Here is a 22,500-nt window from a genome sequence, read left to right on the forward strand (position 1 = left end):
AGCAAGCTAGCGCTGATGCTAGCTCCCCGCTGCTGCTGCTACTGCCTGTGTCCCCTCTGCCCGAGTCGGGCGTCGAGTCGAGGCTGGTCCCGCTACCTTCGGTGGTTGTTGGGGAACTAGCGAGAGCTAGTGGAAGTTAGCAGAGAGCTAGCGGAGAACTTGCAGCAGCGCTAGCTGGCTACACCGGGGAACTAGCGAGGACACCGACCGAACGTAGTAGCGCCTTGCAACCCGATTTTTACTGTGTATATATAATATATATATATATATAATACCCAAACATTAATTTATGACGGCGTCGTGGCCGCTCACAGTCTCTCTCGTGCCTTCATTCCTCGTGGGCAGCTTAAAAAAATCAAACTGTGTCTTGGTATAAATGTATCTGTGCCTTGTATATTAAAATAATATTTTCTAAGGCAAATCCTGGAGAGCTGCACTAATATAAGGGAAGCCGTGTCCGCAGGAGCTGCAGAATGTTTACTGTAAAGTAGAAAAAATGTTTTTTTTTAATCCTCGAGTGCATTTCAAGACTCGGAGGATTCTCTGAAAAGTCAATTTTCCATCTCACAAAAAACACGTCCGTATCTATGGAAACAAGGGAAAATGCTTAACTTGACCTGTCTCGTTAGAGACGGTAAGATTTATTTTGATGACGCATTCTGATTATTTACTTCCTGTTTCTGCTCTTCCTCGTGGCTCCGTTTGTCTTTACAGGTGTTTTGTTATTTCCACACTACAAAAAAAATAAAAAATGGTTTGGGTGAATAACCTGAGTAAAGAAACATGGCAGCTTTATCGTATTTCTGCTGCACTCTTGGAAATCACTCAGTATTTTTTTTTTTACTTTTCTTCGTACAAAAACAACAACTTTTTGTTTGTTTTTTGAGGAAATATTTTGTGAAATCTGAGAGAAAATAATCCTAAAAAGTCTTAACATGGCCTCAGGATCTCACACCACGGAGGCCGTGAGGACAGCTTATTATAAAACAACACACACACATCGCCTTTTATATGAAATGTAAATACAGACGTGACTGTAGCCACTATGAAAACACAAAAGGAGCCAAATGTTTTATTCACAGCCGTGTCGATGTTGTTATGCTAACATGTGCCTTGCCATATTTCTCTTTTCTTTTTCCTACAAAGAAAAGGAATCCGTGTCATTGTAATCCACTTGTATTTAGCCAGGTAGTTATAGTATCTATATCATAATATATGTTGAACAAATAACCAGCCTTTCATAAACATGTGTGCAATGATTAAAACTGTGTTTGGCTTTGTTTCTTGACACAAATCCATGTAAAAAGGGAAACTGCAGTATTTTTCTTTTAATTTCTTTTTTTTTTATGTGCGTATTCAAACATGCTGAAATGAGCTCTACGCAAGAGCAATGCCATCCCAAATATTATAATGTCAATGTATACTACAGATATTAATAGCAAATAGATAAATAAAACAAAATACAGTAAAAAGATTCAAAAGGAATGCTGGTTTTGTCCACCAGAGGGCGCCCTCTCCCTCTTTCCTGTCACCATTAACGTTTAACAGTCGGTGGACATCAGAGCCCTGAGATCTTTGAGTTTAGGGATCACACGTCCATCAAAATTACAAAATAAATAAGGTTATAAGCAACCTGTATGTTAAACACACAAACGGGAAATCAAGTCAATCGAATGATTTAAAATTGTGTAACTCTCTCCTAAAGTGCAACACATTTTAAAGCTTTTTTTGCAAAAAGGCCTGTTTTTCAATCTGCATTTTGTAACAATTTATGGCATTTAATTTTCTTATTGGGTGTATTTAAAGAGCTGTGTAACAGCAGGTGGAATTCAGCATGAATTTAGTCTTTTATAAGTTTAAGAAATTGCATTAATTATACATAGAATACATATTTTCATTTTATTTTTTTATTTACATTATTGAAATAACTTTTTTTAATTCCTTGGAAGAACTGAAAAAAAAACAAGAAAAAAACATCACGTTCAAACCAGGAAGTGTTTGTGGTTTAATTCAGGAGGACAGACAGATACATACTTGTGGCCTGTGTGCTAATTGATTCTACATGTAGTTGTTTCTTCTGAGATGTAATAATACTCTCATGTACGGCCAACAACACACTCGCCAAAGTTATTAGTTTGTATTTTCTTAAAAGCAGTAAAATATCCCTTTTCCTCCCTCAGGGGCCCAAAGCCACATTTCTACTGATGACTTACTAAACCACAAACCTCCAACATGTTTCAGTAGTTTATTTAGTTTTCCACTGCAAAGGCACATTTTCCCTGATTGAGGACAAAGAGCCTGCAAGCGAACGTATCATTACCCACAAGCCATTGCGTTGATGTCCCTCTCGTCTCTGTTTCATTCAACCAGCTGGAGGGCGACCAAGTTGAAGGTGTATGTATATATATATATATATATATATATATATATATATATATATATATATGTTGAAAAAAAAGACAAAGAATAAATTATTATTTGCATAGAAGTCTATGCTTCATAAGTTAAAGCTGCATTCTCTCTCCTGACCACCAGGGGGCGATTTATGGTAATTTATAGTCAAACAGACCATAAAGCAGGGGATGCTTTAGGGGCGGGGCTACAAGGTGATTGACAGCCATAACAACGAATACAAATCATTAGCACCGGTCAAACGGTCCTCTTGTGTGACTGTGTGTGTTGTAGGAACACTCTTTAGAGTGTGACACTGAATAAAGCCTGGTCCGGACGGCGTGTTGTGGGCTCCAGCCCCAGGTGGAGCAGGTACAGCGGCGTGGGAACACTGAACCCTCCTGTGTGTCTACAGGCTGAGTGCACGGCTCCACCGCAGGCCGGCGGGTCGACCTTGACCGGCAGACGGACTTAAAAACACACCACTCCTCTCTTCCTTCCTCGCTCTCCTGAGCATGAAAAACACATTTACAGCCGTGGCGGCGTCCGTCCCGTGGGACACACACGTGTCTAAACAAACACACAAACACACACACACACACACACACCAGCTCCTGGAGGTATGAAGGGCAAGTGCCTACGCATGTCTGCAGACGCATAAAAAATGATTTTACTACAATAGTGCTATTTTGCACTATTTTCACTACTGTTGTCTTTAATTGTCTTTTGTCTCTGTTGTCTTAAATGTCTCAAACCACTGATCCTCTGATTGTTTGACGGGCATGCTAACCATTGAGCCACAGTTGCAATTGATTGGAGAACTGACATTACTACACATATTGCTCAACTGCGAGGGAAGAGGGAGAGCCCAGGCAGATAAACAGTGGGCTGATGTCTGAATTTTGGGTCTTTATGTCTCTAGTTTATTATAGAAAGACCTTAAAATAGGGTTCATCATCCGAAAAGCTTCACCGATGATTTAAACAGAGAAATATTGTCATTATGTATGCGTTAATATGCTGTGATTTTACTGGTCCGGCCCACTAAAGATAAAAATGGGCAGCGTGTGGCCCCTTCACTAAAATGAGTTTGACACCCCTGATTTAGATCATAGAGAATATGACCAATAATCTAAAGTTTGTTGAGAAGACATTAAATGAAAAGGCCATGGAGGGTCCAAAAGAAGGAGTTAATCCTCTGGGAACCTTGAATATCCAAGACCAGCAGCACAATCCGTCATTCAGTGTCCTTCATCTACAGAAACAGAAATAGAAGTCGCCGTGGAAAAGCAGGCGGGGTCTGTGCTGAACAAATGAAAGAGAATAAATGGAGTCCACTACAATACAGTGGCGGGCCGTGGATTTTCTACCTGCGCATTCAGTGAGTCATAGTCTAGATCAGAGTTTAACAGCTGAGAGGATCCTTGTCTACAGAACCCTCCTAGCTGGCCGTCACCATGTAGTTTAACTCTCTTTTCTACCATAGAGAGAAACAGAGGTGAAATCTGATTGGATAAGAGCTCTGCTCTTATTTATGATTCATGATTTAAGGTTATAAGCAACCTGTATGCTTGTATGTGAAGCAGAGGAACAGACAAGACAAGGAGCTGTGCAATGAGACAATAAGCTGAATAGGGAAAAATCATTATAATACATGTAGTTTATTTGTGAAAAACAATTAAATTATAAAATAGCTATAACTTTGTGATTCTGTTTAGGCGTAGCAGGCCCTGACGGCCACCACTGCTACAATACAGCCGGCGTGTTGGCCTAGTTTTCTTTCTGCTTGTTCGTGGGGGTCTTGGGGGTCTTGGCCCCCTGAGGGCGTTGGGGGTTGGGGGTCACGTGAGTCAGCGTATGGGCCGATGTTGTTCCATATAGCATGACGACTCAACGCATCCGTCTTTGTCGGCTGTCAAAACACGATCGCAGCTGTTTACACACAATCTGACAAGATGAGTCCAAGTCTCCCCGAGGCGGATTATATGAATTATAATTTCACTTATTATTCTTCATTCATTCTGGAAACTGTTCAATTATATGTCTTGTAAAAGTGATTTCCCATCAATCAGGTTTAAATGCCGGTTAACTGACAATACAATCTGAAATATGTCTGTCACATGAATGTGTGTGTGTGTGTGTGTGTGTGTGTGTGTGTGTGTGTGTGTGTGACCACCGGAGGGCGACTCCTCTGGTTGTATAGAAGTCTATGCTTCATGTGTTAAAGCTGCATTCTCTCTAGTGACCACCAGGGGGTGACTCCTCTGGTTGTATAGAAGTCTATGCTTCATGTGTTAAAGCTGCATTATCTCTCCTGACCACCAGGGGGTGACTCCTCTGGTTGTATAGAAGTCTATGCTTCATGTGTTAAAGCTGCATTCTCTCTCCTGACCACCATAGGGTGACTCCTCTGGTTGTATAGAAGTCTATGCTTCATGTGTTAAAGCTGCATTCTCTCTCCTGACCACCAGGGGGCGACTCCTCTGGTTGTATAGAAGTCTATGCTTCATGTGTTAAAGCTGCATTCTCTCTAGTGACCACCAGGGGGCGACTCCTCTGGTTGTATAGAAGTCTATGCTTCATGTGTTAAAGCTGCATTATCTCTCCTGACCACCAGGGGGTGACTCCTCTGGTTGTATAGAAGTCTATGCTTCATGTGTTAAAGCTGCATTCTCTCTCCTGACCACCATAGGGTGACTCCTCTGGTTGTATAGAAGTCTATGCTTCATGTGTTAAAGCTGCATTCTCTCTCCTGACCACCAGGGGGCGACTCCTCTGGTTGTATAGAAGTCTATGCTTCATGTGTTAAAGCTGCATTCTCTCTAGTGACCACCAGGGGGTGACTCCTCTGGTTGTATAGAAGTCTATGCTTCATGTGTTAAAGCTGCATTATCTCTCCTGACCACCAGGGGGTGACTCCTCTGGTTGTATAGAAGTCTATGCTTCATGTGTTAAAGCTGCATTCTCTCTCCTGACCACCATAGGGTGACTCCTCTGGTTGTATAGAAGTCTATGCTTCATGTGTTAAAGCTGCATTATCTCTCCTGACCACCAGTGGGCGACTCCTCTGGTTGTATAGAAGTCTATGCTTCATGTGTTAAAGCTGCATTCTCTCTCCTGACCACCATAGGGCGACTCCTCTGGTTGTATAGAAGTCTATGCTTCATGTGTTAAAGCTGCATTATCTCTCCTGACCACCAGGGGGTGACTCCTCTGGTTGTATAGAAGTCTATATAAATGACTCTACTTCTCTTGATTTATTCCCTCAGTAAACATTGTAAACATGAGTTTATGTCTCAATCTCTAGTTTCAAGTTTTCTTAATACAGCATGATGTAAATTAGGGCGGGGCTACCAGGTGATTGACAGGTCTCTACCGGAGATGTATCCGGTGTATCTACGTCACTCCTCCACATTCCAAATATGGTCACTTCTGTCTGATCATTGGTTGCAAAAAAACAAACATGGCAACGACGCAAATCCAAGATGGCGACGTTGGAATGGCTGAACTCCAGTCTACGTCCACTTCTTAAATGCCGTCTATGATAAACAACCTTTTTATTTTTCCCACAGGACATGTCTGGGTAAGAGCAGTTGTCATCGATAAATAAATACATCTTGGTTATTTAGTGCCACAGCCACAGTGAGCTGCAGCGTACACAATACCGGGCCCGGCCCACCTAAATGGAATGGGGCCACAATTGAATTAACGTTATTAACTACACCTTTTTTTGGTCTCCATCACCTCGTGAGGTGAAAAGCATTGAGTGTGCACCAAAAACAGTGACGTTGCACAACGCAAAGCTGGGAGGAGCTGCAGAATAAAACCATAATGCTTCTTTGCATTACAACAATATCAAGTGCATTTAAGTCACTGTGCATTTAAATAACTCTGCTGCAGGTCCATCATGGCGGCGGCTCGGGCTCCTCCTCCTGCAGGTGAACCGCAGAGAGACTGAACTCGGTTACATTATTTAAAAAGTCTAACCCCTGACCCACATTCTGCGCGGGCTCAACGTAAACCTCCATCTCTCTCCATCTGCGCGCTGATTGGACGCCGGGACCCGCGCGCGAACGCGCCGGCGTGGACGCGCTCGGCCCGTGTTTCCAGGAGACTCTCCCTCGTGCCCGCGCGCGCCTCGCCTCCTGCCTCCTCTCGTCATGTACAGTTCTTTTTTATCATCAAGAAAAAAAAGCCTCACGAGCGCGCACCCGATCGGAAATCTGTGTCGGGCGTGCCCGCTAGTGGAATGCGCGCTCCCGCCACCCCCCACCTCCTCCTCCTCTGCAGCTCATGTAGTGCAGCGCTGATGTAGATTATAAAATGTAAATACTTGACGCTTTCTACGCGTTTTATTTGAAGATTGTTTGGATGTGTGTATACCTGGAGGGAGGAAGAGGAGGATGAGGAGGGTTCTCTGCACACCGCGTCTCTCCTCACATCATTTCATCTTTTCTTCCTCACGAGGATGAAAACTCAACGTCGCCTTTTCTCTTGGATCAACTTCCTCCTCCCGTGAGGCCGACGGGACAGATCCAGACTTTACACACTTTTTATTCTGCGGATCGGATTCTGCGCAATTTCTTTTCACATTTTTGATTTAACTCCGAAGTGCAGCGGCTCATGATATATTTTTCCAACGAGCTCCTGTTCTATAACTTATTTTCTTTGGCTTTTTGTTTTTGTTTTCATCAGATTATTTTATTTAAAGCATGTGTTTGCGGTCTTGACCCGCAGGATTACAGCAGAAGGTTGGTGGTTCTCATGTAGCGCAGCTCTGCGGGACCAGCGGGTTTACGCAAGAGGAGCCGCCATGTACGCGGGACGCAAGCGCAGAAAACCCGTCCAGAGAGCGTGAGTTCTGCTTGTATTCATCTGGTATTGGGCCCGCAGGTTAGCAGCCTCGTGGGCCCGCAGGCTCGGCTCCGAACCACAGTTATAAACCACTTTCATCCATTTATTACATATTGCAAGATTTCGTTTTGCGCCATAACGCACATAAATATCAAATAAATATCAAAGCACCTGCGTATTTATGATTATTCTCCTCTCCTTGAGGAGTGTGATGCCGCTCATGATGAAGATAATAACTGTAACGCTGCGGATTAAAGGCCTGTGACTGCGGCCTGCTTTAACCTTCAACCCTTCCTTTGTTTTCATACACATCTTTTATTATTTGTTTAAATACTCATGCAAATACACGTCAAAGAACACGTTTATATTTTGCATAATTCAGTAGTCGTGCTGTCACTGCGGCCTTCGTGCAGGTTGTTGCGCCATTTTCTGTCAAAACGCCCTTCAGAGGATCCAGAGACGATATTTATAACGGCGTCGTGTTGTTTTGGTCGTTTTAAAGATATTTAATAATCTCGTTTCTTCATAAAAAAATATGTTTGTCGAGCTTAATGTTATAAATCGTAATTTGTAAGAAAAATCTTTTTTTCTTCTTTTATAAAATATGTTTTAAGGCTTTGACTGTAAAACCAAAACGTCATTTTGTATTCTCCATCACAAATATTTGCTTAAATCCTTAGCAGTAATGATGACATCATCCACATTAAATATGAAGGACTAGACTTTATTCTGAAGTCTGATCAGCTGTGTTCATAACATGTTTTGTGTTATTTGGCTCTTTAATTAAGTCATTTATTATTATTATTTTTATCATAAGTATTTATTATCCTGTCGTACTCTTTCCATTTAAAATTATTTAATCTGAGAGAAATATTTATGTCAGAAACTGACAATAATAATAAAAAAATAAAAATGAAAATTAATAGAACCCATGAAAAAAAGACCCATTATCCACCTTGGCGACTAAAACTATTGATGAGGCTCTTTTTGGTTCAGAGGGTCAGTGTGTGTGTGTGTGTGTGTGTGTGTGTGTGTGTGTGTGTGTGTGTGTGTGTGTGTGTGTGTGTGTGTGTGTGTTTACACACACATTAATCAGTGACTCATCAGTTTCCCCAATCTTAAGAATTATTGTATTTATTTTTGTCTTTTTTGTGTGTTTTCATATCAAGGTTCAATTTAATTATCCATAAAATCCATAAAAATTAAAATGAACAAGAAAGTTAAACTCGACTTCCTCTGAAAATCTCCACATTTTTAGGGATTGTTGATCAAATAAATTGTAAGACATTCATGACATGTGATATGTTGACATGACATCTTGAGGGAAAAAATAGAAAAGCAGGAGATTAATTATGACACAAAGTATTTTGTTTTATTCTATTATACACATAAAGGACGCATGACATCATCAGCATAAACAACCCTTCTCCTGTCAGTAGTCATAACTGCAGCTGTCAGCTCATATTGCTGCCATACTGTTGACGTGTGGCTTTAAATAAATAAAATAAAGGATTGAGCTTCCTTACATTTGAGATGTTTGTAAACAACAACAACAGCTTTTTGTTCAATTGAGAAACGGAAAATGCTTAAATTGTGTTAATATATTTGATTTTAAAATGGTTAAAAATTGTGATTTGACCTTTATTCTCTTTATTAAATGAATATCAACACATTACTTTTCATCCCTTCATCACATTATCATCTGTCTTTTCTTTCTGGACTTTCTTCGCTCTCAGACCCAATATGGGAACGGCTTATTATGGTCTGTATTCACTGCTCTGTCCATTGAACACCCTGTTGTTGTTGTTGTTGTTGTTGTTGTTGTTGTAGTAGATGGACAAAAAAAGGTAAAATACCGTGGAATACTTTGAATGGTCCAGATAATAAATGGAAAGTAATAATCAAACAACGATCATGATTATAAGTAGGTTGAACATATTAATAAACAGCTTTGTGAGACTTTGTCAATCAAACAGATCAGAGTCAGAATTCTCTTCACTGAAATAATCTGCAGACACGTCAGAGCTGGAGATGCTCCTTCTGCAACATTCAGATCAGATTATGGTTTCTAACGAGGCTGCATGGTTTCCTCCATCATGCTCGAAAGGTTCCCTTCTCTTTGCTACTGTCATATAGTCGTTAAAACACAATGCAAATGAATAGGAAATATAAGATTGTTTGTCTTTTGATCGAAACATCTTGGCATTAGTAGATTTAATTATGTATAAATTGCATATGGCGATAGCATAAGGAGACAGAGGCCTAAAACCCAGAAGTGAGCCAACTATCAAACCGTCGGGTGTTCGAGTCTCAGCAGACATTTTAAGCGCTTTATGAACCCGTTCCGTAAACTATAGCGTCAGATGCAGACTTTGCCCAAGAGAATTACCCACAATGCAATGTGATGTTAAACACGGGGTACACTGTGCAAAATAGTTAGATTGACTCTTTATTCTGTATATTATCGTAGATGTTTTACTGGTTTTATTACAGTTTTTTACTGTTTATTATTTATATAACTTTACCCCGTCTGCTGCTGTATTCATGTCGATTTCCCCATAAATGAATATCTAATCTAATCTAACCAAGGGAAACATGGAGACCTTAAAAAAAAAGATAAACATCCAGGACGACACGAGGGTGTTCAGCCTGGAATATTATATTTACTTAGAAACATTAAGGATTCAAGATAGAACATAAAAGCTTTATTTGTTTGTTTATTTTTCATCAAATATTGTATTTGTTCAATGAAGCTGTTTTGACAAAAACGAGTAAATAGATTATTTAAAATGACCTGGGAGTAAAAAGTGAACGCTTTAAATAAAGTATTGAACATCATCATGATCACAGCCGCTCACCTCATTCAGGTGATGTCATGAGTCCCTGAGGGTTCTGGGTTTGAGTCCCTGAGGGTTCTGGGTTTGAGTCCCTGAGGGTTCAGGGTTTGAGGCCTTAGGAGGGTCATGGGGACGCGTCCTCGCGGGAACACAAGCCTCCTTTATCTGAGCGGTGCAGGCGTGAGGTCACGTGGCCGGGACGTAGCCTAGCGTTAGCCTTTTACTTCTGCTGATTATACTTGCTTATTAAAGAAATCATGAAAGAGGTGATTGTTCGGGAAGATTAACTGGCTGAATAAAACGTGTAAGTATCATAAACATTTGTTTGCCTCAGAGATTATTTTCTGCAATAATCCAAAATCCAAAGGAAGAAATCACATTGGATTTTTGTGTGTGGAGGGAACCAGTGTGATGCTAACGATGTGGCTGCAGAGCACTCATTATGTTCCTGCATCAAAACTATTATATATTATATTTGTCACTGTAGTGCCCAAACAATTAAGCCTAGTCTATAAAAAAAGTTCCCATTCAACTAAACTGTATGGTCAACAATGTGGAGAGTGGGATTTCTTTTTAGTTTCCTGCAAAGACAGAAGTTTATTTTGAAAAGACTGCATGCATGTAAGCGGCAGAAAGTGACCCGTGTTGTTGAGGAGTCACCTCCCGTTGGATATCATACGCACCGTTGCAGGTTGCACGTTGTTCTCACCTTGGTGTTCATGATGAGTTTCCACAGGACTTTCACTCAGCAGACCGCCGTCTGCGTCTGGTGTGAAACAAATAGTGAACGTCGACTTTTTCAGCAGCTTAAAAGAGGGTGCGAAAATCCCCCTGCGCCTATTATCAGACAAAAAACTACAACATATTATCTCCGGAAACACATTGTTGTTTAACTTCATTTAAATTGCTACAATACCGCAACCCTTGTGAGGAGAGACATCTGGTGTGAAACATCATTCAAGTAACCGTTAAGTTTAAGTACTTAAGTAAACTACATTTTAAAAACTGAACGACACAGTTTTTTTGACTGAAACTCCTTTGAACACCCAAATGCTGTTTTCTATTATGATTTATTGTGTTCTATTGTGATTTTTGTTGCAGATTCCGATTCTTTAGGTCCTACTCTTTCCAAAAAGGTGCCTTATTAGTATATGGGCTGTTGTTAGGGCACCATAATGCTGTTTGAAAAACTCGGTGACCGCTCCATGAGGCATTTTTGGGAAATCTTGCTCATATCGTGCTGGATGTTTATAGTTATGATCAAAATGTCTTTTAAAAGTGATTTTTTTGCAGATATACATTTTTTTCCCCAAGATTTTGCAGAACAAATACATACAATAAACACAAGTATTGGAATCATTTTGGGGTTCCTACGACGACTCAAACACAGGGAAAAAGAAAAAAAAGTATAGGGCCAAAATGGGTTCCAGGGTGTTTAAAGGCTTAAATAACATAACACACATACTTATTTAAAAAGCCCAAACTTGATGTAACTTGAATACTTGTATTATCATTTATATATTTATTGAATGCTTTAAATCAGTAGTGTCGTTTTTAGCGTTTTGCTGCTATTAAGCTTCTTTAAGATGACAATAAACATCCTCATCCTTAATGTTTTACTTAACTTAACCAAATAGTTTTGGAGCCTGAACCGAAAAGTTTTCTTTTGTTTGGTTTCGGTTAACAACGTTGACCACGTGTTTAAAACTACGGGAGGAAATATGAAGTACTTATACGAAACTTATAGTTGAGAATGCAGCTCAGCTGTGTGGGAACCCACTTCTGCAAAATGTCTTGTCTGACCCAAATGTCCTCTGGCGCCACAACGAAGGCAAGGCATTTTAAACTGTTGGTGCCCACCGGTGAGCTCGCCATGACCTCTTTCTCCCTCCATCACGTCTGTCAGGGTGAAGCAGGCGCCTTCCGAAGGGGCCAAGTCCAACCCGTCCAAGCGGCACCGAGACCGGCTGAACGGGGAGCTGGAGCGGCTGGCCAGCCTGCTGCCGTTCCCCGAGGAGGTCACCGCCAGTCTGGACAAGCTCTCCATCCTCCGCCTGAGCGTCAGCTACCTGCGGGCCAAGAACTTCTTCTCCGGTAAATACGGTTGAATATTCCCTTTAAAATGTGTTCTGCTACTCGGTTGAGTCCTTTTTTTTTTAACGTAAGGTCACATGGACGCATTGATCGCACAAACCTGTTCCCAATTAGTGGGCCAGTTGTGGGAAATCGTCTCCTGTGACATGAAACTCAGAGAAGATCAATATGAAATTAATGAGCTGCTGCATGGGTCAGCACACAGAGAGAGGTCTGCGACATGGCTAGCTTAGCTTAGCACAAAGACTGAGAGTAGGTGGAAACTGCTAGCATATCTGTCAGAGGTGAAAAAACAAATGCATGTTCTGGTGTTAGAGTTAGGGACTCCTCTGGTTTATAGAAGTCTATGCTTCATGTCTTAAAGCTGCATTCTCTCTCCTGACCACCAGGGGTGACTCCTCTGGTTGTATAGAAGTCTATGCTTCATGTCTTAAAGCTGCATTCTCTCTCCTGACCACCAGGGGGCGACTCCTCTGGTTGTATAGAAGTCTATATAAATGACTCTACTTCTCTTTTTGTATTCCCTCAGTAAACATTGTAAACATGAGTTTATGTCTCAATCTCTAGTTTCAAGTCTTCTTCAATACAGCATAATCAGAATCAGAATCAGAATCAGAAAAACTTTATTTATCCCCGAGGGGTAATTAAGAAGGCAAAGAGCGGCATATAAAGAGATTAAGAAACAAATAAAGAAATAAAGAAACAAACAATAATGGATGAAGACAAGGATAGGAAAGAATTATACACACACGCAAAGATGAGGAGGTTCTATGATAAATAAAAGGTGCAGGTGAATGATAAGCTGCATGATGTTCATTTAGTAAATTATGGTCATTTAGAGTCAAACAGACTATAAAGCAGGGCACGCTTTAGGGCGGGGCTACAAGATGATTGACAGGTTGCTACCATAGCGTTGTCTGGTTTGGGAGTTGTCCGTTTAACCCGTTCACAGCCTAAAAATGTCTTATTCGACATTTGGTTGTACTTAACTCCGCTCTCTTTGTTTTGTTGTCTGGTTGCAAAAAGAAACCAAGATGGCGACGACCAAAATGTTGAACTCGAGGCTTCAAAACATCCACAAACCAACGGGTAAATAATGACGTTAAATAATGGATACGATAATGTGTAAATAAGACTTCAGCCGTTAAACTAAACCTCAACCAAACCTCTTCTTTTTAAGCAGCTCTTCAGCATCTTCTTTTTGAGTTGTGTCGTGTGTTGTGCAAAACGGGAAGAAGCTGCTGCTCGCAAACCGCCCTCAGTTGTGCGTTCGGTCCCTTCACCATCACGAGAATGTCACAACAGCCGAGCGGCTCCGTGTTTGTTTCCCCACATCTCACGGCTCATCTCATCAGACCAGAGAAGTGGCGGCAACAGAAGAGCGACCGAGCCACCGCCTTATGAGAAGGGTCCTCAATATTTCATCCGGACCCCGTGTGTGTGCATATATGTGTATGTGTGTGTGTGTGTGTGCAGCATCACTTATCCCAGGATTAGGAGACGGAGCGCCGCGTGGCGTCCATTAAAAACGAACGTGGAGAAGAGAGCGTCGCGCGGAATGAAGACGTTGTTATTTTAGGCGGTGATCTTTTCACGGAGAATGCTGCAATGCGGCCGGCGGGTGCTCCTGGAGCATGAATAATTGAGAGAACCCCCCCGGAGTTTAAAGAATTTATGAAATGGAGGCAAAGCAATGTTTGTTTAAGGCAGCGGCTTTATTTTTTTTTGAGTTGGCAGCTTGGGGTGAGACAGGACAGGACAGGGCGCCGGTGATACCGCCGAGTCTTTTTGGCGGATGCGTTCCACATTTCTATTGTGTGTGTGTATGTGTGTGTGTGTGTGTGTGTGTGTGTGTGTGAGAGAGTGGCTGCTGGGTTCATATGTTGTGTGCCCTGAAGAAATAAAATGAAGCCCACTTTCTTTCTTTTTTCCCCCCACATTTGGAGCCATCAGTGAAAGTAACGCTCACCGCCGCCCTCCGATAACGTATGGAATCATTGGTCCTGTCAGAGTAAATTATTGATAATGGATTTCAGCACCAATAGGTCAAAGTGAAGCCTATAGAAAAAGCCCTCTTGTCTAACTGCATTAGCCTACTTCCTGGACGGTCTCTAAGTAATTAACGAGCTCAGGGCTCTTACATTAAATAACCGGCCCCTCCCCCTTCTCGGTGCTCCGGGGGGCCGTCTCCGCGGTCGGCCATTGCTGTTGCATGTAAACATTGGGTTGTCCGCGGAGCGACGACTTTGCTCCAGTGCACTCTGGGAACGCTGCCATTGCTTCCTCTCTGGGCTCCGTTTGGGCGGCGAGAAGAGGAGGGCGGCTCACCTGCAGGAACGTAGCCGAACACGTCGTAGTGGGAGTGGAACAAAAGCCCCACCCCCCGGTTTTAATCTGGTTGACACGTATTATCCGGCCCAGCTGCCATCTTTGTTATTGTCAGGAGCCAGTGACTCTCCTGAAACCGAAAACCCCGGCATCGGCCCGCTCTGTGGCGGGACGCTGCCGCTCATACGAGCCAGAAGCATGTTGGGGCGCCGTTATGTTCAGGGCTCAATGCAAAGTTTTTTAAAGTGCAACAGCAGCTTTTAGGCAACTTTTTTTCAATATTCCAAATACTGCGCAGGTAAACAACTGCTTCATAATTCAATTTGATATGAAAGAACAAAAGCTTTATTGCAGTAAATGAACAAAATTCTTTGTAGTCTGTGTTTTATCTGATTCTTCACAGAATTATAATCTTAATTGAGGTATTATAAAACAGAAAGTACAAAACAGAGAGACTGAAAAGGTATAGGTAGAAGCAAAATTGCTTATATATTCCTATCCTAAATTATTATTATCAATTAAATCAGATAAATAATTTGAAATAAAGAAAAATACGTGAAAGGTACATGAGGTACTTGTCCATTGTTTTTGTACTAGTACCACCAGACGAGGGTCATTGCACAGCAATGCACTGCTGTGGACAATCATATTTTAGACTCTAATATGGAATTAAATGGACTCTAAATATAGAATATTGTTTTCCAGTTTACCAGGGAACTGAAGCCGTTGAATCCATCTATGCTCTCGCCAAAGCCATCGGACTCCACTGGGATTTTATGTTTTCATAGATAACGAGAGCGATAACGATCAATTCCCCGTCAGAAACACAGACTGTATCGAATTGAATTCTCTGAATATTGGCTTGTGATAGTATGTAGGAAGCATAGGTGGGACAAAGACACTGGTATTGTAGTTTTCCTTATTTAATGCCATAGATACATATTCTAAAAAGTTTTGCAAAGAGCCTTCTAGGGTTCATCTGCTTTTAACAACGTCTATATAACTATATATATATATATATATATATATATATATATATATATATATATATATATATATATATATATATATATATATATATATATAACATATAACATCTACATAGTTATTTTAACTCTTTTTCTAAACTTAAACCAATCCTAACTCGACCTCTGCCGTCACTGTTTGGGTCCAAAGGTCAAAAGGTCAGTAAATATCTCTCAGCACTGAATGTCATCTCAAAAAGAGGATGGGTGACATCATCGCCTTTATGGATTTCTTAATTTTTGTGTGTTTATGGTGTTTACTTGTTTAGGTTTTTTACGGTGTTTACGTGTTGTGGGTGTTTACATGTTTACGGTGTTTACTGGTTTACTTCTTTACATGTTCAGGGTGTTTACGTGTTTAGGGTGTTTATGTGTTTACGTGTTTAGGGTGTTTACATGTTTAGGGTGTTTACATGTTTAGGGTGTTTACATGTTCAGGGTGTTTACGGTGTTTACATGTTTAGGGTGTTTACATGTTCAGGGTGTTTACGTGTTTAGGGTGTTTATGTGTTTACGTGTTTAGGGTGTTTACATGTTTAGGGTGTTTACATGTTTAGGGTGTTTACATGTTTAGGGTGTTTACGGTGTTTATGTGTTCAGGGTGTTTACGGTGTTTATGTGTTTACGTGTTGTGGGTGTTTACATTGTTCACGGTGTTTACTGGTTTACTTCTTTACATGTTCAGGGTGTTTACGTGTTTATGTGTTTACGTGTTTAGGGTGTTTACATGTTATGGGTGTTTACATGTTCAGGGTGTTTACGGTGTTTATGTGTTCAGGGTGTTTACATGTTCAGGGTGTTTATGTGTTTACGGTGTTTATGTGTTTACGGTGTTCACGGTGTTTACGTGTTTAGGGTGTTTACATGTTTACGGTGTTTACGTGTTTAGGGTGTTTACATGTTTACGGTGTTTATGTGTTTAGGGTGTTTACATGTTTACGGTGTTTACGTGTTTAGGGTGTTTACATGTTTACGGTGTTTACGTGTTTAGGGTGTTTACATGTTTACGGTGTTTACGTGTTTAGGGTGTTTACATGTTTACAGTGTTTACGTGTTTAGGGTGTTTACATGTTCAGGGTGTTTACGGTGTTTATGTGTTTACGGTGTTTATGTGTTTAGGGTGTTTACATGTTTACAGTGTTTACGTGTTTAGGGTATTTACATGTTTACGGTGTTTATGTGTTTACGGTGTTTACGTGTTTAGGGTGTTTACATGTTTACGGTGTTTACGTGTTTAGGGTGTTTACATGTTTACGGTGTTTACGTGTTTAGGGTGTTTACGATGTTTATGTGTTTACGGTGTTTACGATGTTTATGTGTTTAGGGTGTTTACGGTGTTTACGTGTTTAGGGTGTTTACGATGTTTATGTGTTTACGGTGTTTACGATGTTTATGTGTTTAGGGTGTTTACGGTGTTTATGTGTTTAGGGTGTTTACGGTGTTTACGTGTTTAGGGTGTTTACGGTGTTTATGTGTTTAGGGTGTTTACGGTGTTTATGTGTTTACGGTGTTTACGATGTTTACTGTGTTTATGTGTTTAGGGTGTTTACATGTTCAGGGTGTTTACGGTGTTTATGTGTTTACGGTGTATATGTGTTTAGGGTGTTTACGTGTTCAGGGTGTTTACGTGTTCAGGGTGTTTACGTGTTCAGGGTGTTCATGTGTTTACGTGTTTATGTGTTTACGGTGTTTGTTTACATGTTTACGGTGTTTACGTGTTCAGGGTGTTCACATGTTTACGGTGTTTACATGTTCAGGGTGTTTACGGTGTTCATGTGTTTACGTGTTTATGTGTTTACGGTGTTCACGGTGTTTACGGTGTTCATGTGTTTAGGGTGTTTACGTGTTCGGGGTGTTTATGTGTTTACGGTGTTCACGGTGTTTACGGTGTTCATGTGTTTAGGGTGTTTACGTGTTCGGGGTGTTTATGTGTTTACGGTGTTCATGTGTTTACGTGTTTATGTGTTCACGGTGTTTACGGTGTTTATGTGTTTAGGGTGTTTACGTGTTCGGGGTGTTTATGTGTTTACGTGTTTATGTGTTTACGGTGTTCACGGTGTTTATGTGTTTACGGTGTTCACGGTGTTTACGGTGTTTATGTGTTTACGGTGTTTACGTGTTCAGGGTGTTTATGTGTTTACGGTGTGTAGGTGTTTAGGGTGTTTACGGTGTTTATGTGTTTACGGTGTTTACATGTTCAGGGTGTTTACGGTGTTTATGTGTTTTCACGGTGTTTACGGTGTTTACGTGTTCATATGTTTACGATGTTCACGGTGTTTATGTGTTTACGGTGTTCACGGTGTTTACGGTGTTTTCGGTGGAGAAAGCCCTGACAGGATGTGGGAGGACACCACTAAACCAATAAGAACTCTCTGGGTTTCCTGGAAGAGTCACCATGCAGCTGCCAAACCTCTTGATCGCCCATGTTCCTTCTTGTCCTCATTCACACCGGATCACTCCTTCTTCTTCATCTTCATCTTCTTCTTCTTCTTCTTCTTCTTCTTCTTCTTCTTCTTCTTCTTCTTCTTCTTCTTCTTCTTTGCGACAGGTTTCAAGAGTCAAACCTGCCGTCACGTGACGGCTGTTGCATAACAAGCACCTTCTCTCCCTCCCTCTCTCTCCCTCTCTCTCTCTCTCCCTCCCTCTCCCTCCCTCTCCCTCTCTCTCCCTCTCTCTCCCTCTCTCTCTCTCTCTCTCTCTCTCAGATGGCCATGATTGGGCTCAGATTCTCCGTTAGCTCTGTCACTGTTCACAGCTGCATGATCTGATGATTACTCCTGTGTTTTGACTGTCAAAGAGAACTCTCAGATGCATCTATGTTGTGAACATAGATGGAGATTAGAGGACATAATCCCTGTGGCTGCAAAGAGATTCCCCCTCATGTAGGGTACTGTGGGAATGCTGGGAAAAAAATCTCCACTTCAGCAGCTCTTACATCACTCTTTCATTCCTACATATATTCTGAGGCTTTATGCAGAGGGGTTTGTTCACGCATTCATAACCTCATTTATACAACGATTTAGGACTAAAAACATGGTGAAAATCTGTTTTTAATGTTATGGCTGTTGACAGTTTTTTTCTGATTTATGGGATGAAACAAAGAGATACACGACTACATGAAACAATGCTTCATTTGCATGTTTAGACTTAACGTTGAGAAAACTTGTAACACAAAAAACAATTTCCCAAAATGCAGTGGTTCTTTTTCTGTCACGCCCCACTAGAGGGTCGCGCCCCACCGTTTGAGAACCACTGCCCTAAAGTGAGTAACTATTACCCCCTTTAAGCTGCGCTAATATGTGTCTACATGTATTAGCATTGTTCCAATATGTGAACTAAAGCTGCCACCAGTATATCGATCCTCCATCCACGGTGTTTCACGCCCTTCCAGCGGCAGCAGAGGAGATATTAATGTTTCACAAGTTTCCATAAGGTAGACCGTCGTATCTGTTCTAAGAGCACCGGCTTCAAACGTCTTCCATTAATAGAGTCGGCAAACATGGAACCGCACATCACGAGCGTTACGCAACTCCCGGCGGATCAGAACACGACTATAGAGCATGAATTATGCAAAACTCTGCGCCGATACTCAGCTGTGGATTGATTTAAACTTTATTAATAAAGTAGAGGCGTCTTATTGGCAAACAAATACAACGTGTTCATCAATCTGCCGTCTGCAGAACGCGTGGCTGCGCGGGGAACGAGGCCAAATAACTCAGTTTTAATGGAGTTAACGTGCGTTTATCGGTTATGTAAGCTGCTGTGAAGGTCTTGTGACACGCCATGACACCGCTGTGTCTCTGCTGCGCTCTGAATGAGGCCCATGAGTTGTTATAAAATTTAAAAAAAGCCACTTCCCCTCACCCTCCTTCCTGTAGGTCATCTGTGTGTGTGCACACAAACGGAAGGCAGAGCTATCTGGGTTACATGATCGGCAGCGGGTCATCTCTTCATGGCGACCCTTCCTCGTTCCCTCCCTCCTTCCCTCCGTCCTTCCCCTACAGGCTTAACCCCCATCCCCCAGCCCGCTGATCACGATACGGCACAGCGAGGAATGCAGGCCACCAAAGGGGGGGGGACCTGGTAATCAGTAGTGACCCCGCCCCGAATCCCATCAGTCCTCACCTCCTCCTCCTCTTCCTCCTCCTCCTCCTCCTCCTCCTCCCACCTTTCTGGATTCGCCTCCCATAAGCAAAATATGCAACCATGTGATGGAGAAACCTCGGGAGACACGAACGCAGCACAGGGTGCGTGCTTTCCCCTCCTGCATTAGTGACCGCGTGTTCATGTTCAGCCTCTATGTGTGTGTGTGTGTGTGTGTGTGTGTGTGTGTGTGTGTGTGTGTGTGCATCCATGTGTATGTTAGTGGTTGTGTGGGCGGTATGTTTGCATCGCGTGTTCTTTTACTGCAGTGTTTGTGGGGGTGAAGGAGTTGAAACATTCTATATTTACTCCCCTGCCATTCACACTCTGGTGGAATAATTGACACACACACACACACACACACACACACACACACACACACACACACAACCGCGTGTACATGCTGACGCACACGTCCAGAGGGCCGCTGCCCTCGGAGCTCGTCAACCTTCTGGACGTTGAACGACATGGAGCTCCTGTGGTGAGGATTAAGGAACCCGGACCGGGTTCCGTGTTAGAAAGGTTCCGTGTTAGAAAGGTTCCATGTTAGAAAGGTTCCGTGTTAGAAAGGTTCCGTGTTAGAAAGGTTCTGTGTTAGAACGGTTCCGTGTTAGAAAGGTTCCGTGTTAGAAAGGTTCCGTGTTAGAACGGTTCTGTGTTAGAAAGGTTCCGTGTTAGAAAGGTTCCGTGTTAGAAAGGTTCCGTGTTAGAAAGGTTCCGTGTTAGAACGGTTCCGTGTTAGAACGGTTCCGTGTTAGAACGTGCTTCTGTGTCGACTTACCCACCACATCGCAGGTGTAAACAGAGGAGGAGGAAGCATCAAACATGTACTTTGAAGTCCCAAAAAGTAAAAGTACTTATTATGCAGAATTGCATGTATGTTATTAGATTATAATGATTATCGTGCATTCATGTGTTCATGTGTTCATGTGTTCATCACTGATTGCAGATGGTAGATGTGGAAAAATGACACATTTTTTATATTATCTTAACCTGTATTTTGCGATCCTTTTTGAATTATTAGTCTCAATCTGCAAAATAACTAAAGTTAGCTGATAAATATAGTGGAGTAGAAGTATACAGTGTAGCGGAAAAAGAAAATATTGAAGTACCGTACACATCAAAAGTCTCGTTAAGCGCAGTACTTTAGCAAATCCTCTTACTGAACAAGCAAGTTATATATATATATATAATGGGTGGAGGTCACAATGTCATGATACTCTGTACTTTATTCTCACTCCAAACGAAAATAATTAGATGCAATTAATAAATAAAAAGGGACAAACACAGGACTTTAACCCCGGAGGCCGCGGTCCGTGTCCCGAAACGAACACTTTCTACTGAACATATTACATTTTCATTATTCCCTGTTGAGAAACTCAGTGGTTATGTATTTACGGTGGTTGCTCCACAACGTTCACCCCGTGGCGGCGTGCATTTCTGCCAGCGTGACTCTAGGTTGATGTGAAACTTGATTTTATTCATTTTTTTAACCGTTTTAAAACATGTTAAACGTGTTTTGGGGTTTCATAAACGTTCACATTCAACATATCTGTGGTTTGCAGAAACATTCAAAGCCAACATGTCTTCCTGGCGACCGTTCCGACATACAGCAACAATAAAAGGGACTGGAGCTGACTTCGGGAACGCACCTGATTACTCAGAATAACTCAGAATAACTCAGAATAACAAATACCACCTCCGCTACGTGAGCTATTTTAGGTTTCCTAAAGGTTTCTGTGGTGGCGTAGACGCTGCAAAACTCCATGGATCTGTTTTCTCACGAGCTAGCTTGCATCATGAAGATGAAGATTGCCAAGTCGTCGTTGCACTTCGGTCTGGATTTGAACCTCCGATCGTCTGAAATATAGAATACCTTTTTGAATCTTTGTGTGATTATTGGATTTCCTGGCAGCGCTGCTCGGCCGGGCATGTCTTATACGACTTATGCTCCAATCCAAGGCCTCAGGAAGACCAATCGATGTGTGAGGTGTCACTCTGATTATCCAAATCTTCTCAAACTGGGCGGCTTTCTGCCTTTTGCTCATTTCCAACTGCAGAGTAGTAACGACCAATGACAGACCTGCAGATGTTCATCCAACCAGGACCCAGAGTTTGCTGTTTTAGCCGAGAGAATAACAGATGATTTTCTACCGTACAGACTACTTGAAACGACCCATTCTTCCAATGCGTTAACGCGTTTTCAGAAAGTTAAATAAACCGTAAAAGCATGCAAACTCTGCAGGCGCATTTCACGATGGAGGTGAGAGAATAAACACGGCCGACGCGTGGCAGTTACCAGGAATGTATAGAAGAAAAACACACACACAAACACACCAGAGCGCTGTAAATATTCTCCGCCAGAGAGACGCAGGCCTGATGAGTTCGGCCACGAACGGCTGACGTGAAAAGTCAAAGTAATTCTGTCCTCGCGGCCTGAATCACTCCTGGCACGGGTCCAAAACAACCTCCTCCACTGTGTAACCAGTACAGCACTGGGCTTAATGCGCCGGGTAATGCTGTCCAAATATAGCTCTCATGATTCAGACTCCTGCTTGTGTTGCATCATGTGACCACAGACAAGCGGTATGTGGTGTAAACAAGCAAGCTAATTCCATCTATATCTATAGCTCTCTTTTTCTTCTATACATTCCTGGTAACTTCCACACGTCGGTCGTGTTTATTCGCTTACCTCCATGTGACTCCATCGTGAAATGCACCTGCAGAGTTTGCATATATATATATATATATATATATATATATATATATATATATATATATATATATATAGCTTGAGCTGCATTGTAAAGCTCACTTTAACAACGTCTA

The 22,500-nt window shown here is 41.8% G+C and overlaps 1 protein-coding gene across 1 annotated transcript in view; it reads left to right on the forward strand.

Annotated features, from left to right (window-relative positions):
* Positions 1–7,203: 7,203 nt before the first annotated feature.
* The window catches only part of LOC306744941 (aryl hydrocarbon receptor-like), a gene marked incomplete at both ends in the record, with an annotated part of 36,450 nt that continues 21,153 nt past the window's right edge, over positions 7,204–22,500 (forward strand). The window contains 2 exons of the mRNA XM_079227648.1: positions 7,204–7,244; positions 11,988–12,175. Coding sequence (XP_079083774.1) covers positions 7,204–7,244; positions 11,988–12,175 — 229 coding nt within the window. The remainder of the gene's footprint in view (positions 7,245–11,987; positions 12,176–22,500) is intronic.

Source organism: Taurulus bubalis (genome assembly GCF_910589615.1).
Source record: "Taurulus bubalis genome assembly, chromosome: 1".
Lineage (NCBI taxonomy): Eukaryota > Metazoa > Chordata > Actinopteri > Perciformes > Cottidae > Taurulus > Taurulus bubalis.